The 15,839-nt window shown below is 51.5% G+C and overlaps 1 protein-coding gene across 1 annotated transcript in view; it reads left to right on the top strand.

Moving 5' to 3' along the window:
- Positions 1-15,839, top strand: part of NAT10 (N-acetyltransferase 10) — a 35,590-nt gene that overhangs the window by 2,630 nt on the left and 17,121 nt on the right. The window contains exons 3-11 of the mRNA XM_046643379.1: positions 174-265; positions 3,377-3,548; positions 5,038-5,160; positions 7,375-7,436; positions 8,869-8,983; positions 9,084-9,191; positions 12,312-12,445; positions 13,603-13,696; positions 13,842-13,940. Coding sequence (XP_046499335.1) covers positions 174-265; positions 3,377-3,548; positions 5,038-5,160; positions 7,375-7,436; positions 8,869-8,983; positions 9,084-9,191; positions 12,312-12,445; positions 13,603-13,696; positions 13,842-13,940 — 999 coding nt within the window. The remainder of the gene's footprint in view (positions 1-173; positions 266-3,376; positions 3,549-5,037; positions 5,161-7,374; positions 7,437-8,868; positions 8,984-9,083; positions 9,192-12,311; positions 12,446-13,602; positions 13,697-13,841; positions 13,941-15,839) is intronic.

Below are 15,839 nucleotides of genomic sequence, written 5' to 3'. Positions count from 1 at the left end.
CAGTGTATGTGGCCTGGCTTCTGGTCCCAGCCTGGCCACTGCTTGCATTTTGACCTTGGGCACTTCCCTTCCCTGGCCCTCAGTTTAGTTTCCACATCTGCCAGATGAGGTCTTGCCCTGGTAGTCTCAAAGTTGTCTTTGGCCCTGAGATTCTGTGCCTTTTTCTTTCGCAGGTGGTCATACTCCATCACATGTTGTCTAAAGCAACTGTGAAGGCTCGGCCGTCAGTGCTGTGGTGTTATAAGAAAGAGCTGGGGTTTAGCAGGTAAGCATGGCCCTTTGAGCGTCCCGCACCACGTCTCGTTCCTGCCCGTGGCTGAAATAGCAAGAAACGATTCCTTGACACAGTTTTTCAGGGATTGCTAGCGCAGGTCTGTCTCCGAGGACACTTCCAAACAGAAACTAATGGAGCTGACATCCTTGCTTCATTCCTGACCATGAGTTTCAGTCGTTTTGTACCCAATTCCTTGCTTTCTGCCGGGATTTTTCTTCCACCTCTTCTAAGCTGGTCACGCCGTCTCCTGCGAGTTCCTTCAATTACCTCAAATTGAAACCTGCCTCAGATTTGCTCCGTGTTGTCCCTCTCCCCTTTCCTTCCATTTTGCTTTGAGGAGGACATCCTCATCCCACGTCCGAAGCAAACCCTGTGTCCACTCTGGCTCTGTTCCCTTGCTTCTTTAGGACCTTTACCTTCTTGCCTGCGCCAGCCACTCCATGCCCCTCTGAAACCTTCTTCCTTTTCCTGTAAACATGCTCAGTTCTCTCCATTCCCAAAAAAGTGATTAGCTACATACCCAGCTTTATCCCTCCGGCTAGCATTTTCTCTCATTTTTATAGCCAAACACCTTGAAACAGGAGCCTTTTGTACTTCCTAGCCACCCTCTTTGTGGTCTGGCTTCTGCTTCTACTGCTCTTGGAAGTCATTGACGGCCTGATGCCTAACGCAACAACATTTCTCCCTCTTTCTCCTTCTCAGAGCTCCTCCTCCACCAGCTCACTGCTGTATTTGACAGCGGCTACTCTCATTTCTTCAAAGCCGTGGAACTTAACACGTCTAGTTGTAAATAGCAGACCTCCAGCACAGACGCGTTAGACACAAAGGGAATTTATTGAGGTATACAGGACAGCTCATGAAACCCAAGGGGGTGAGATTCCAGTGCTGCCTCGGGGTGATGGAGAGCCAGAGCACTCAGGCTCCTGTCCTTGCCCGGTCCCCCGTCTCTGCGTGTCTGCTCTTTTCTTTCCCACTCCACGTCAGCTTTCTGGTTCCTGTGGTCCACATGGCAGAAACAGCACTTGAGTTTTACATGTTTCAGGTCCAACAGTGTGGACCTCAGTCTTCCAAATTCTTAGGGAAAGATGCCACCCGTGGGCCAGGGGAGGTGGGGTTGGTCACCGGTAGGAACCTGGCAGTTCTCCCTGCAGCTCTGTGTATTGACTGGTCTGGGATGCGGAGTGCTGTCCTTGGCAGATAACCCACTGCGTGGCCTGCTCAGAGCACTCTCCTTTCCCGGCCTCTCTGGCTCTTACACGGGCCACCTTCCTGAGCTCTTCGCGTTCCCTGATCTTGTCTCCTGCCTTCAGCCCAGGTGGCGTGTGTGGCTCTGTCCTCAGGCTTCTTCTCGTTCCTTTGTTTGCAGCTGTATGTGTTGCTGGTGTTGACTCTGAAATCGTGTCTCCATCGCTGGCTGCTCTAGGGTGTGGCGAGACTCCCTGCCTCTCCCTCCGCCTCCTCTGCCCAGAGCTCTCCCCCGTCATCACTCTGCAGGGCCCCACTTCCCAGGGCCTGCCTCCTTCCGGAGGCTTTTCCCTTGCCGCCAGCCACGCCCCACGGCCCCTCTGCCTCTTCAGCGCGTGGCCCTCCCGGCGCCCTCCCTTCAGGTGCCGTGGCTTGCACTCTGGTCTTCCTGCTTCTGGGTGGTCAGGTCATGGTAGGAGGCCTCGCCTGCTTCCCTGTGTGTTTTCCTGCTTTCAGATGATCGGATGCTCAAGTACGTTTTGTCGAATTGAATATATTGTTAACAGGCTCTAAAATTATTTTAATTTTACTTAGTACGAAAGGCTAAATTTGATTAGTTCCTATTCTTTGGTCTTAAGGAGACTTGATTCTGCCTAAAAGAAACTAGATTTTGAGTAAGTAGTTTTGCCTTTTTTAAAAGAAGTTCTAAAAGCTTTATTGTAAAAAATGTGAAGAATACATAAAAATCACAAAGGTGAAAATAACAAGCACCTGTAATCTCAACATCTAGGTTTTGTTAGCACTTAGCTGTATGTTACTTGTATGTATTGGCATTTTGTTTTATATATTCTTTCGTAATTGGGCAGGTAAGCATTTTTAATACAGACTGAGAATGAGGCCTGTTGCCTGTCAGCAGAGCTGCGGTTTCTGGGGCTTGTGACTCTCACTGCTGTTCAGTAAATGTCAGAGGGTGTAGAATTAGGAAGTTTACAGCATTCTGGGCAAATTTGCCTCTTGAAGTTAACCCACATGATTTCACTTTTAAAAATCTCTTCTGTGGCTCTGTAGCTCTCCCACCCTCGTCCTGACGTGGCAGAGCATCAGGTTAAAGCTGATGCTCTCTTTTGGGTCACGGGTTAGGGCACAAGCCAGAGGGACAGTGGAAATCCCTTTGCCCACCTGCCTCGCTTCACAGATGAGGGCCTGGAGGCCCAGGGGAGGCCTTGGTTCTAGCTGTTCAGTTAGGGAACTGGCAGAATTTTGATCTGCGGCAATCCTCAGTGCTGGAGTTTTCTTTCTCGTTTCTGTAAAAGAGCTAAATGACAATTGGATAGTCAAGGTTTTTAAGACAAAAGAAAAGTTCAGGGATTTCTGAGAGATGTCCAAATTCCTTTCCAACCCGTATACCCTCTATCAGTATTGTCTTAGATTAGAGGGCCCTGGAGGACGTGAGCCCACAGCCTGGGAAGGAAGTGAGTGACTTCATTTAGGAAAAATGAATACTGTCCCCCATTGCCACCATGCCTTTCCCAGGTCCCCAGGCACCGTGTAGTTGAAACATTGGCTTGAGACTAAGGTGGCGAGCCACCCAGGTTCAGTTTTGAGCTCTGGCCAGATGTGAGGTTTGGGTACCCTTGTTACCCTTCTTTTGAAGTGAAGTATCTGCTAAAGGTGGCAGAGCAGAGTAGCAAGGTTCACACGCAGACCGACTGCTGTTCCCTCCGAAGGCCGCTTTTTACCTGCTCTGCGCTGGTGCCTCTCCATTTGCCTCACCGTTAAAGCGAGGGGGTTGGCTCTGCAGTGTCCAGGTTCCCTTCTAGCTCTGAAGGTCTAAGTGGGGGTTGTTGAGCCTGTCCCCTGCCCCCAGCTCTTTCGTCTTGCTGGCTAACTGGCTCTCATGGGCTGGGGTGATTGCAGTCACCGGAAGAAGAGAATGCGGCAGCTGCAGAAAAAAATAAAGAATGGGACGCTGAACTTAAAGCAGGATGACCCCTTTGAGCTCTTCGTAGCAGCCACAAACATTCGCTACTGCTACTACAACGAGACGCACAAGATCCTGGGCAATACCTTCGGCATGTGTGTTCTCCAGGTGGGTGACTTCCTCCAGCCCGTGCCTGGGCTCAGACACTGAGGGGTGCTCGGGCTGCCTGGTCCCCATGAGAACAGGTGTACAGTAAGGAGGGAAGATTCGCTTGTACTCCCCCCCACCAAGTACTGTCAGTGGGAGACTCAGCCACTTTCCAAAGAAAACTTGATAACTCACCCCATATAAAAAGAAAATTTGGGGGGCTGGCCCGGCAGTGCAGTGGTTGAGTTCACACGCTCTGCTTTGGTGGCCTGGTGTTTGCAGGTTCAGATCCCGGGCACAGACCTACGCACTGCTTGTCACACTTATCAAGCCATGGTGTGGTGGCATCCTATGTATAAAGTAGAGGAAGATTGGCATGGATGTTAGTTCAGGGACAATCTTCCTCAGCAAAAAAAATAAAAGAAAATTTTCTACTTAAGGCAGCCCTTATCTAGAGATACCAAAACCAGCTGTGACGCTTCATCACAACTGGTTTTGACAGCTAAAGCTGATAGGGAATGCACTGTGAACTTCCAGTGACCCTAGGCCCCCAGATCCTTCTTGGAACTGACTGAAGACTGGTGACCCAGGAGCACTGGGACTGGGCACAGACCTCTGCACCCATCTGTCTATCCAGAGAGCCTGAGGGGCATAGCCCCTGCAGCACCCCCCGCCCTCCAGTCCTTAGAGTCCCCCTGTTTCCCCTCAGAGGAATTCACCTGGTGAATTTCTTCACTCGCGTGCGTTCTCTTGGCAGGCGAGTTAGACTAAGGTTTGCAGTTTTCTGTTTTGAGCTCAGCTGGTCTTTGTTTTGTTTCTTTGATTTTTTGACACCTGTAAACCCCATCCTCCAAAACAAAGACAAATTTAAGCACTAATCTCCATGTTTTGGTGTATATTTATTATACACGTGTACTGCCATGATTACATATAAAACATACCTTACAAAATGTAAGAAATGAGGAGGAAAATCATGAATGGAAGTTCTCATTTTTCTTTCTGCATGCCACTGGGTTGTACCCTACACTGCTGGCCTGCATCCCAGCTCGGAGGCCAGAAAAGAGCCTCAGGGAAGAGCTGCCGCGTTTTCCCGAGCACTGCTGGGCTCGCCGCCTGCTTCCCAGGTCGCAGGTGCCGTGGCGGTGCTCCTGACGCAGTGGCTCCCACGCGCCGCAGCCGAGCCTGTCAAACCGTTTCAGTCTATAAACAGCAGAAGAGGAGTGTGAGGTGTTTCTGAAATTCAAATGGGAATCAGGGAAGACGGGGGGCTTCCTTCCAGTAGGATTTTATCTGAGATTATTACACACATTTGACATATGGAACCAGGCGCCCTTGGTCTCCAGGGCTGGGCTGTCTTCTGAGTGCCCCTCCGTGAGGGCTCCGAGCGTGTCCTGGTGAGTTGGGTGGGGGTAGTCCTGGTTTGTGCTCTGAAGTCCTCGTCCCTTCTCACCTGGCCCCTGGTTAAGCTTCCCTGGGGGTGCCCTTTGCATGACCAGTCTCCTTCTTCCAGGATTTTGAAGCCTTAACTCCAAACTTGCTGGCCAGGACTGTAGAGACAGTGGAAGGCGGTGGGCTGGTGGTCATCCTCCTGCGGACCATGAATTCACTCAAGCAGCTGTACACGATGACTATGGTAAGAGTCTGTTTTTTAACTTAATTGTGGGGGTTCAAATTAACCTGTTTTTGCTGCTTTCTTTTTTTTCCCCAGAGATTGGCACCTGAGCTAACAACTGTTACCAATCTTTTTTTTCCTGCTTTTTTCCCCCCAAATCACCCCAGTACATAGTTGTATATTTTAGTTGTGGGTCTTCTAGTTGTGGCATGTGGGACGCCGCCTCAGCATGGCCTGATGAGTGGTGCCATGTCCACGCCCAGGATCCAAACCGGTGAAACCCTGGGCCGCTGAAGCAGAGCGCACAAACGTGACCACTCAGCCACGGGGCCGGCTGTAGGCCACTTTCTTTCCTTTTTTTTTTATTTTGAGGAAGATTAGCCCTGAGCTACCATCTGCTGCCAGTTCTCTTTTTGCTGAGGCAGACTGGCCCTGAGCTAACATCCGTGCCCATCTTCCTCTACTTTATATGTGGGATACCTACCACAGCATGGCTTGCCAAGCGGTGCCATGTCCGCACCCAGGATCCGAACTGGCGAACCCCAGGCGGCCAAAGCGGAACGTGCGCACTTAACTGCTGTGCCACTGGGCCGGCCCCATCACTTTCTTTTAAGAATGCCTGTTGAGCAGCTCCAGTGCGTGGTCCGCACATTCTTTGGGCTGGGAGCTCTTTGCAACTAAGGAAGAAGTCTCTGCAGAGCGTCCCAGTGGCCCTGAGCGTGCCCGGGAGTTGCTGAATTTCCCATTTGCTCTCAGGCGTTTGCAGATTCTACGCGAGGGAGATTCACATGGGATGCAGCTGTCACGTAGCCAGGTTTCTGGAATGGTACTCTGCAGAGAGCCTGCCGCTGCCTGAACTGCAAAAAAGGACTGTGGACAGACTTCCCCACTGGCCCTCATCCTGATGGGTAGTGAAGGAACGTTTGCCAGTTCCACTCCCAGTTTGGCAGGAACTTTGATTCTGGGAGGGGTGGTTTTCTCCCCAAGCTGAGGACGTGGCTAAGGAGTGAGTGGGGCTGTGTCTCAATGGATGCGGAGCTGTCTCCATCAGTATTGCCACGTGGGTGTGATGAGTCATGCCCGTGACCCAGCTGCTGGGGATCGTGTTAGAATTGGCCTCAGGGTTTCATGAACTGCATTTATGTGATGAAATGGACTCCTCTCAAATCTTAGGAGCTGCGTCCTGTCACTACCACTCCTCCTGTCATTGCCACTACAGCTCCTCAGGCTTCCTCAAGAATCCTCAGACACACCCAGCACACGCTCCCCTCAGGGTGTTTGCACTTGCTGTCCCCGCTAGGCTGTCTGCATGGCTCGCTTCCTCATGGTGTTTTCATCCCTGCTCAGTATCACCTACTCAGTGTGGTCTTTCCTCACACCCGATGTGGGAGACATCACTCCACCTGTCACTCCTTAACCTGCTTTATTTTTCTTTGAAGCATTTGACCACTGCCTGAAGTTATGTGTGTGTTTGTTCATTGTCTGTCTTCCTGTGACAGTCTCTGGACTGGACGAGAGCTGGGCGTGTCCCTCCCTGGAGCCCCCGGTCTCTGGACTAGATGAGAGCAGGGCGTGTCCTCCCTGGGACCCTGGTCTCTGGACTAGATGAGAGCAGGGCATGTCCTCCCTGGGCCCCCGTGCTGGGTGCCTGCCGCCAGTAGTCAGCACTCACTCAGTGTTTGTGAAGGATCGAGTTTCTGTGTGCCCACATCATTCTCTACCCCGCTCCCCATGCTGCCTGCTTACCACCTCAAAGGGCCTCCCTCCCCGCCTTTGCTGTAACTACACCTGTTTTTCATTTGTAGCATTTGTCAAAATTTGTATTTTTCTACTCATTTCTTTCCCTCTGGCCGTTGGACCCTGAGCTCCCTGCGAACAGAGGTTGTGCTTCATTACACACCAGCACATACCCAGCATGTCTGGCACACAGCTGGCATGTACGTTTTAGTGAATGAATGGATACGTTTTATAATGCTGGATAAAACGTGGAAAAGCCAAAACTGAGGTGAGGGGAAGTTTGCTGTAAGAGCAAACATTGCATTTAGTGTCTGATCCCAGTTCAGGCAAGTAGCATGTGGCCAGTTGAACACAGCAGGTTATATGGGAGTGGATTCTTTCCAGCGGCATCGCTGGTGCCCCTGTCATCCCAGGGTCACTTGATGGAGCTTCTTCATGTTTGGACCCTGAGCCCCAGCAGCATGTGGACGCCTTTGTTCACAGGTGTTGTCTTTTTAGGACGTGCATTCAAGATACAGGACTGAGGCCCATCAGGATGTGGTGGGAAGATTTAATGAGAGGTAGGTCTGTAGATGTTTCTTGTTCCTTAATTGTGGGGAGCCACAGTGGGAGGAATATTTTTGTCTTGGACCCGATGGAAAGCTGTGCTTTCGTCTGAGGGAAAGTGGAGCAGAAGTCCAAAATGGTGAGATTCCTAACAGCAGCAGTGGCCGTGACGTGGCCTGGAAGCAGTGAGAGAGTGGAGGGCGGGGCCAGGAGGCCTGGACTCTGCCTGCCTTCCGGCCTGAAGCAAGACCCTCTCCCTCTCTGCGTCTCAGCTTCCTCGTTTGTTACAGGGGTGATTTGTTTTGGTCACCGTTTCCCAAAATGTGTTTCGTAGAACACTGTATTTTAAGAGGGGCCATGACAAAAGGGCTTTCTGGCCAAAGTTGTCTGGGAAACACTGACCTGGTTTTTCCTTCATGATGATTCACGTTAGCCCATTGTTGCCTCTGAAAAGTGTTGCAGCAGCAGGGACCTGCTTCACTGATTGTTTCCCAAGTTTATTTGACCCCAGAGCCCTTTTTTAGGGACCATAAGTTAGCAACCTGTGAAACACCTGAAGCGGCTGTGGACTAAATTGGTGGTTCTTGCCTGGAGCAGTTTTGCCCCTGGGCACACTTGGCAAGGTCTGGAGACATTTTGGTGTCATGACTTACGTGGTGGCGCTACTGGTGTATAGTGGGTGGAGGCCAGAGATGCTGCTAAACAGCCTGAAATGCACAGGGTAGCCCCACAATAAAGGATTATCTGGTCAAAAATGTCAGTTGTGCTGAGGCTTAGAAATCGTGGCCTCTCTAAACCGTGGGCCTTTCTGATTTTAACTGTCTCTGATGCTTTAACTCTGTAGAAGGAGGAGGCCAAGAGGTGGCCATGCCCCACCAGGTAGAACAGAAGCCCTGGAAGTGGCGCACAGTGCTGTGCTCTTGGAGTAGTGGGAGAAGTCTGGATTTTATAGCCAGACACGTGCTTTTCTACACACAGGAATGTTTGTGTTATATTTCTTAAGGGAGCTTTTGTCTCCTCTCCTCCTTTTTCTTCCTTTTTGACAGAAGGTAAATCCATCATGTGTGTGTTGGTTTCCCTGTGTGGCTGGTGATCGTATGTGGGGTGGGTTTGGAGTTCCCCCATTTAAGAAAGGTGAGACACCACAGTGCTAAAGAGTGAGCCTAGGAGAGTGTGGGAAGGGCCAGGGGCCTCGGGGAACAGTGGTGTTGTGCTCAGTAGGAGTGCTTGTGATCCATCTCTAGGGGTCTTGGTTTTCTCACGTGCTGTGTAAACCCTGTCCAGATGCCTTGTGGAGGACCTCGGATCGCCTCACACTGCTCTCCAACTGGGTTTTCGCTTTCTCAGAGACGTGTGGGGCCAGTGGTTTTCCTGCATTAAGGCCTTTGTTGTGTAGACATCGGCCCCCTTTCCCCAACGGCTCATGACTGCGGTTTTGTTCCTCAGATTTATTCTCTCTCTGGCCTCTTGTAAGAAGTGTCTTGTCATCGACGACCAGCTCAACATCCTGCCCATCTCCTCCCATGCTGCCGGCATTGAGGCCCTACCTCCCCAGACCCCGGTGAGTCTGCCAGGGCCCCTGGAACCCGGGGGAGGCCACATTTTCTGTGTTGGCCCTCCCGTGGTGGTGGCAAACCTCCTCCTCCCCTCCTTTGTGGTAGGATGAGGGTGTTGGTCCTTCTGACCTGGAGCTGAAGGAGTTGAAGGAGAGCTTGCAGGACACCCAGCCTGTGGGTGTGTTGGTGGACTGCTGCAAGACCCTAGACCAGGTGAGTGGGGCCTTCAGAGCCACCCTGCCCCGTACGGACAGCACAGAGGTAGCGTGCTGAAAGCAAGAGCGGCTAGGGGAGGACAAGTTGAGCCGCCGGCCGTCCCTGGGGCAGGGGCCTTGCCTCTTGCTCGAACTCCTGCACGCTGCCACCTCAGGGCCGTTCTGTGTTGTCTGGGTTCAGAGCGTAAGTCCAGTGACCACCTCCCTCTCCACCCCCCTCAGCGGGTCAGGGGCCTGGGGGCCGGGGGAGATGGATTAAACTTAAAGAGGACCCCTCTCAGTGCTTTTCCCAAGAGAGGGTGATGTGTCTGTGTTCTTTCAGTTAGTTGAGTTTTGATGGCCTAAGGGTTTTGCCTCTGCCTTGTGCAGAAGTGAGAGGAGAGCCTGAGGCCTCTGTACTTGCCCGGTTCCATGTCAGGCCTGAGGGCGGCCCCCTGCGGTGCTGTGTGCCTGATCTTCAGGCACAGACAGCAGGCTGGCGGGAGCTGCCAGGAGGTGTTTCTGTGCTCACTGAGGTGCCCAGGACTGGTAAACTCAGCTTCTCCGATGGTTCCTGGGCTGTGATGGGAGCTAAGTGGACACAGGCCAGAGGCCTTAAGGCTCTTCAGTGTGTGCAGGGTTCCGGTCCAGCCTGAGCCAGACGAGCAGCACAGGCCTCTTGGCATAAGCTCTACCTTCAGGATGGAAAACAGCTGCAGTGACACCGCCCACTCAGGCTGAGTCCCAACAGGCTGGTGTCCCTTTTCATTCTGGAAATAGAGTCAGCAGCGACATAGCTCTCTATGCCCTCTAGGCTGCAGGCTCTAGGCTGCTTCGAACCACTTCCTGGTACCCTCTGTATCACCAGAGAGAGGGAGTGAGAGAGAGGATGGGGAAAGAGCAGAAGAGAGAGAAGCTACAGTACCAGTAGTAGTGTTACAAGAAAATAAATGGCCCATGGCAAAAAAAGTCAGTAAGTACAAAAGAATGTACATTAAAAATAGAAAGTGGTGTTTCTACTTGGTAGCCTCAATCTGCAGAGACAACTACTATTAACAGTTTATTATATATTTTTATGGATCTTCTATACAAATAAATGGGTGTGTTTTAAATATGCAAAGGGGTCACAAAGTACAGAGTATAAGTGGTCCCCTGTTAGACATTTGGGTTGCTTCCAGCCTTTTTGCTTTATTAACAATGCTGTTAGGACATTCTTACAGCTACGTCTGTCAGCACCATCTCTAGGATAAGTTTCTAGGAGGGGAATTGCTGGGTTAGAGTGTGTGGCTGTTAAAACAGGTGTTGTACCAGTTTATGGAACCACCAAGCAGTATAGGAAAACGCCTTTTTCTCTGCAGCCTTGCCTGCACTGGGTACTATTAAACTTATAAGTCGTTACCAATCTGATACGGTGACAGAGGATCATTGTCATTTGTGTTGCTTTAATTATGAGAGAAGCAGGCACCTTTTTCAGGTAATACTGGTCATCTATTTTTTTGTTTGTTTTTGTAAACCAGTCTGCTTTTTTTGTATTGGTTTTTCATTTTAGAATGCATTTTTAGTCCAGATTTCGTCCCCTTCTTTCATGTCGGTGGATTTTTCCAGTTATGTTTCATCAGAGTTCATAACTTCCCCACTCCAAAGGAAACAACAGAAGGGTAAACTGCAGTGTCCCCCAAAGGCCAGGTTAGGATGAGCAGGACCTGGACCGCCTCTGAGCATCACCATCTGGAGGGCTCTGGCTTCCTGAAACCCCTCCCCTGCCTTCCCTCCCGTCCGCCTGGGCCTGCGTCTCGTCAGTGTCTTCTCAGTGTCTCTGCCCAGGCACGTAAGGCAACTTCTTCAGGACTGGACAGGCCAGGCCAGATCATCTGGCTCTCTTCCCAGTCTCACTGGCCTCTTCCCATGGCAGATCCCAGTCGGGGAGCAGAGGCTGGCCGCTGAGTGGTGGTGTGGTTCCTCCTCCCGCACAGCGCCACAGCATCCTGCTTTCCCTTTGAGGGGCTAGGCACTCCTCTACGCCCTGGGCTCACCGGTGAGCAAGAGGGACACCTGCTTCATGGAGCTTATGTTCTGGTGGGATGAGACAGGCAGCGAATCTGGGAAAGAAGCAAATCATGTAGTGTCCTGGAAGGTGCTGTGTGCGATGGAGGAAAATGAGGAGCAGCAAAGAGGTGTAGGGAGTGCCAGGAGGAGGGTGCGGCTCCCCATGGAGCGGTCAGGGAAGGCCTCATTCAGAAGGTGTATCTGAACAGAGACGAGAAGGAGTTGAGATGAGCCCCGTGGCTGTCTTGGGGGAGAGTGCTTCTGGCAGAGGGTTCACAGGCACGTGGGCTTGAGGTAGGAGTCGACTTGGCGGAGGCTGACGGGCTGCCACAGAGCGAGAGGACGAGAGCAGGAGGAAGTGGCGGCAGTTGAGCCGCACGGCCGCTGGGAGGACGGCACTTCTGAGCGTCGGCCGGGAGTCCTGTGCTTCGGGCTCTTGCGCAGCTGCAGAGCGGTCCTCGGGCGCAGTTTAGAAGTATTCCTCTGGCTGCTGCGTTGAGTCTGGACTGCTGGGGAGGAGGGTGGACGCGGGAAGATTAGTCAGGAGGCTGCCGCAGTAATGGGGGCAGGGCAGGGGGACGGCTTCGACTGCGCGGTAGAGGAGCATCGTGGTGAGGAATGGCAGGACTTCTGTATGTTTCAAAGGCAGCGCTGACGGGATTTGGCGATAAGTCGGAAATGGGGGAAAAATGGAGGCGGCTTTTGGCCTAAACAGTTGGACGGCTAACTGAGATGGGGAAGATCATAGGTGGAGGAGGTTTGAGGGCGCCGTGAGGCACTCTGTTTTGAGTTTGAGGTGTCAGAGGTGCAGGTGGAGGTGTGCAGGGGTGGTTGCATGTCTGTAGTGGTGTGTGGGGAAGACGTCTGGACTAGAGATGTGAAGTTGGGGGTTGTCAGCATCTAGTTGGTATTTCAACCTTGAGACTAAGGAGATGACCAGGGAGTGGAAGTCCAAGGGCTGAGCCTTGCTTTCTCCTCTCAGAACTGCCCCTTTTGTGCAGCCTTGGCTTCAGGCTGACCTCCTGTGTGGCGGGTGGCAGATGGCTGATAGCTGGCCTTTCCCAGAGCTCGCCTTGTGTTTCTCTTCCCGCAGGCCAAGGCTGTCCTGAAATTCATCGAGGGGACCTCTGAAAAGACCCTGAGGAGTACTGTTGCGCTCACAGCCGCCCGAGGAAGGGGAAAATCTGCAGCCCTGGGGTTGGCCATTGCTGGGGCGGTGGCTTTTGGGTAAGGGCGTCTGGTTCCCCACCTTCAGGAGCTCTGGGCTCTGAGGAGCAGTGTGCAAGATTAGGGGTCAGGGGACCGGGACACTCTTCCTGGGTATGAGCTGCTCCTGTGTGACTTTTCTAGGTCTTGGGTTCCTATCTGGATACAGCAACATTGTTCACAGCAGTGCATACGGACACACACCAGGGCCCTTGTGAGCAGTGAAGTTGAGCAAATGCACAAAAGCTGCGAAATGGGAGGAGGGCACTTTCAACCTCTCAGGAGATGAGAATGCATGTGCCCAGCTTTGCAGACTGGGACAAGTGCCAGTCTGACCTTTGAGTGATTGTGGTCGATGGAAGTGCGTTTGCTTCTGAGGAGCTGCCTTTGGGTGGTGCTGCTTTCTGTTCTTCTGCTCTGGGCAGAAGATTTATGCAGCTGCCAGGAGAGCGTGTGCTTCCTACTTCACAGACGTAAACAACAGGCCCAGAATTTACCATGTTCCACTGTGTGCATCATGTCCCTTGGTGCTCCTGGCGGCTCCGTGAGCAGGTTATAGGTGGGTGAACCTCGGCTCAGGGAGCTTCAGTGACTCACCCAAGATCCCGCAGCAAGTTAGGGCTGGTAGTGCTGGGTGTGAGCTCAGCTCCTGACTCCCTGTCCTTTGTTCTTGTGCTCCAGCACACCATGCTAGCACTCGGCCCCTGAGCCGTTAGCGTCCCTTACACTCAGCACGGATCCCCTAGGGGGTTCCCGTGGTTTGGCCTGGCCTCTGGTTGAGCTGCCTGGCTTCACACTTTGAAACCCTCTCGGCGCAGCTGGTGATGGGTGTGAAGCCGTCCCCCTTGTCCCTGGCGCGGGGCCGGAGCAGCTTGCTGGTTCTGCACACTGAGGGAGCTGTCCCCACAGCGCCTTGGTGACGTGCCTTCCCCACGTTGGTCCTCATTGCCAGGACCTGCTGCCTTCCAGTTGGTAGGCATGTTTCTGTTAGTTTGGGAGGAAAAATATCCTCAGGTCTGGAGTTGCTTTACTTTTCTTCCCAAAGTGTGTCGTGACTTTTTCCTCCTGTCATCTCTGGTGGTCACCTGTGTGATGGGCAGACAAAATGTTTCCTTAAGTTCCATAAACCTTCCTGAGATATCGTAATTACTTAAAAAAAATCCTCTTTTGTTCAATAGGTACTCCAATATCTTTGTGACCTCCCCAAGCCCTGATAACCTCCACACACTGTTTGAATTTGTATTTAAAGGATTTGATGCTCTGCAGTATCAGGTAAGAAATTAGGATAAGAGTTTATTTTGACTCATTGCTGGGTTAAATCCAGGCGCAGTCTTCAGAACGCAGGCGTACTTTCTTAGGATTTATTTCTGACACTTGCTTCTGAGCTGTGTTGTTGCTTTGACTCTCTCTCTATCAGGAGCACCTGGACTATGAGATCGTTCAGTCTCTAAATCCCGAATTTCACAGAGCAGTGATCAGAGTGCACGTCTTCCGAGAGCACCGGCAGACCATCCAGGTGAGGGTCGGCCTGAACCCCGGGGCCAGGGTCCCGACTGTGCCTGGGGCTTGGAGAGGTGGTCTTCGTGTCCTGTGGAATTGCATGTTGTTTAGACATTGCTGCTGGTTTATGATAAACCTGTTCCAGATTTTCAGCCTCTTCTAAAGAAAAACACTCAAGTAAACTATCAAATGTATATACCAGATTGGAAAATTATAGTTTTGTCCCTCGAAAATTGAGTAAGTGGGTTTGTGAGTATGCTAATCAGCTAAAAGAAATACCATTGTTCTTCTGACATCACTGGTAATTTTGCTTGGTTACAGCAGGTTTTGAAATGGTGCATCTGTTTCTAATCCAATAACGTTACCATTTAAAAGGAAAAAGCACTTGGCAAAATGTACTCTGAATCTTTGTGGTTTAGCTAGTGTCCTGTTTAAACAGTGCTGCCCTGAAAGCTCTCTAATCTCCAGTGCTCTGTAAGCCTGCATGGTCTGCACTTGCCCCCAGGCTGCAACTGTGTGAAGTCGTAGGGAAGCATCAGTGTGACGGGCTTGCAGGGGGTGGAGACCCCGGGCTGCTAGTGCAGGAGATTCATCGATTACTTGTGGCCTTGGGTTAGGGGCAGAAGTGGGCCAGTTACGGGCAGATCGTGCCGTTGACCTTTGTGCCTGTCAGGACGGGATAGTTTGCACCAAAGGTCACGTTACCCATGATGGCCAGCATTTATGCCTTTACCGAAGGATCTTAACTTTCTTCTTACTGGGTCTCTTGCCAGAATCTCTTCGTTTTGTACATTTCTTCCCTTCTTTCATTCTTAGGAGGAAAGACTAGTGTTGGGGTGGACTGGGGCAGGGGGCAGGCTGAAGGCAATCAGAACACAGACCTGTTAAAACTCGAGAGAAACACACAAACCAAAGAAGGAAATCCTTTCCCTGAGACGCCTGCTCAGCACTTGCTGCCGCTTGGATTTGTAATCAGAGACCTCTTGTGTCACCAGAGTCCTTTGCCTGCAGTTCTGTGTAAGCACAGAAGAGGGGACCTGGCTTTCTGAGGCTGCACTGGCGTCCCTTTGAGGCCTCTTCCTCCTTGCTGGAAAGTGAGGAAGATGATTACATTAGAGTCTGCTGCACCTCTCCAGAGGCTGCTTTCTGCTCTTTTTAGAGGCACTTCTTCGTTTTTTCCCCTTAAGAAACCAAGAAAGGGGCCTACGAGCATGTGTGTCCTGCCTTTGGAAATGAGGGTTGCTGCCTCCCTGAGCCTGCAGCTCACAGCAGCGCAGTGAGAAAATCTTTGTAATGAGATGCTTCGGACACCCAGGAAAGCGCAGAGACCAGCGTGACACTCGGGACCAGCACTCAGGCTTATGGAATGTGGACTGCTTGCCGTGTGCTTTGTTTGTTCTGTGTTTTAAAAGTCATGTATAGTTTTGTTTTAAAGATCTAAAACATCTCAGACCCAGTTGAAGTCCCTCTTGTACCCTCCCGTCCATTCCTGTCGCCCCCGTGGGTAACTCCACTTTCAGTCGGTGTGTTTGTGTGTCCATAAATGGCAGCAGATGGTACTTGTGCTTTTTCAGCTTGCTTTGTTTACTCAACATTTGTTTTCAAGACTTGTCCCGAGTGAAGCCTGTAGATCTGGTTGATTCATGTTTGAGCCCCATATGAGTATACCACAGTTTCTTTATGTTTCTAGAAGTGAAGTTGTTGGGTTGTAGGGTGTGTGTAGATTTCCAGCTTTCTTGGATTTTGCCAAATTCTTCCTTACAGTGTTTGTACAGATTTACCTTCCCACCAGCACCTTTCCGGGTTTCCCCGAGTCCTCACCAGCACCGGCTGTTTCACAGCCCCTTGACTTTTTGCCTGTCTGCGTGTGAATGAGGTCTCCTTGTCGTCTTTAGCACTGCACTGGTTACTGGTG

Source organism: Equus quagga, chromosome 17, assembly GCF_021613505.1.
Source record: "Equus quagga isolate Etosha38 chromosome 17, UCLA_HA_Equagga_1.0, whole genome shotgun sequence".
NCBI lineage: Eukaryota > Metazoa > Chordata > Mammalia > Perissodactyla > Equidae > Equus > Equus quagga.
The sequence above is the reverse complement of the archived record's forward strand: the minus strand, read 5'-3'. Positions and strand labels throughout refer to the sequence as shown.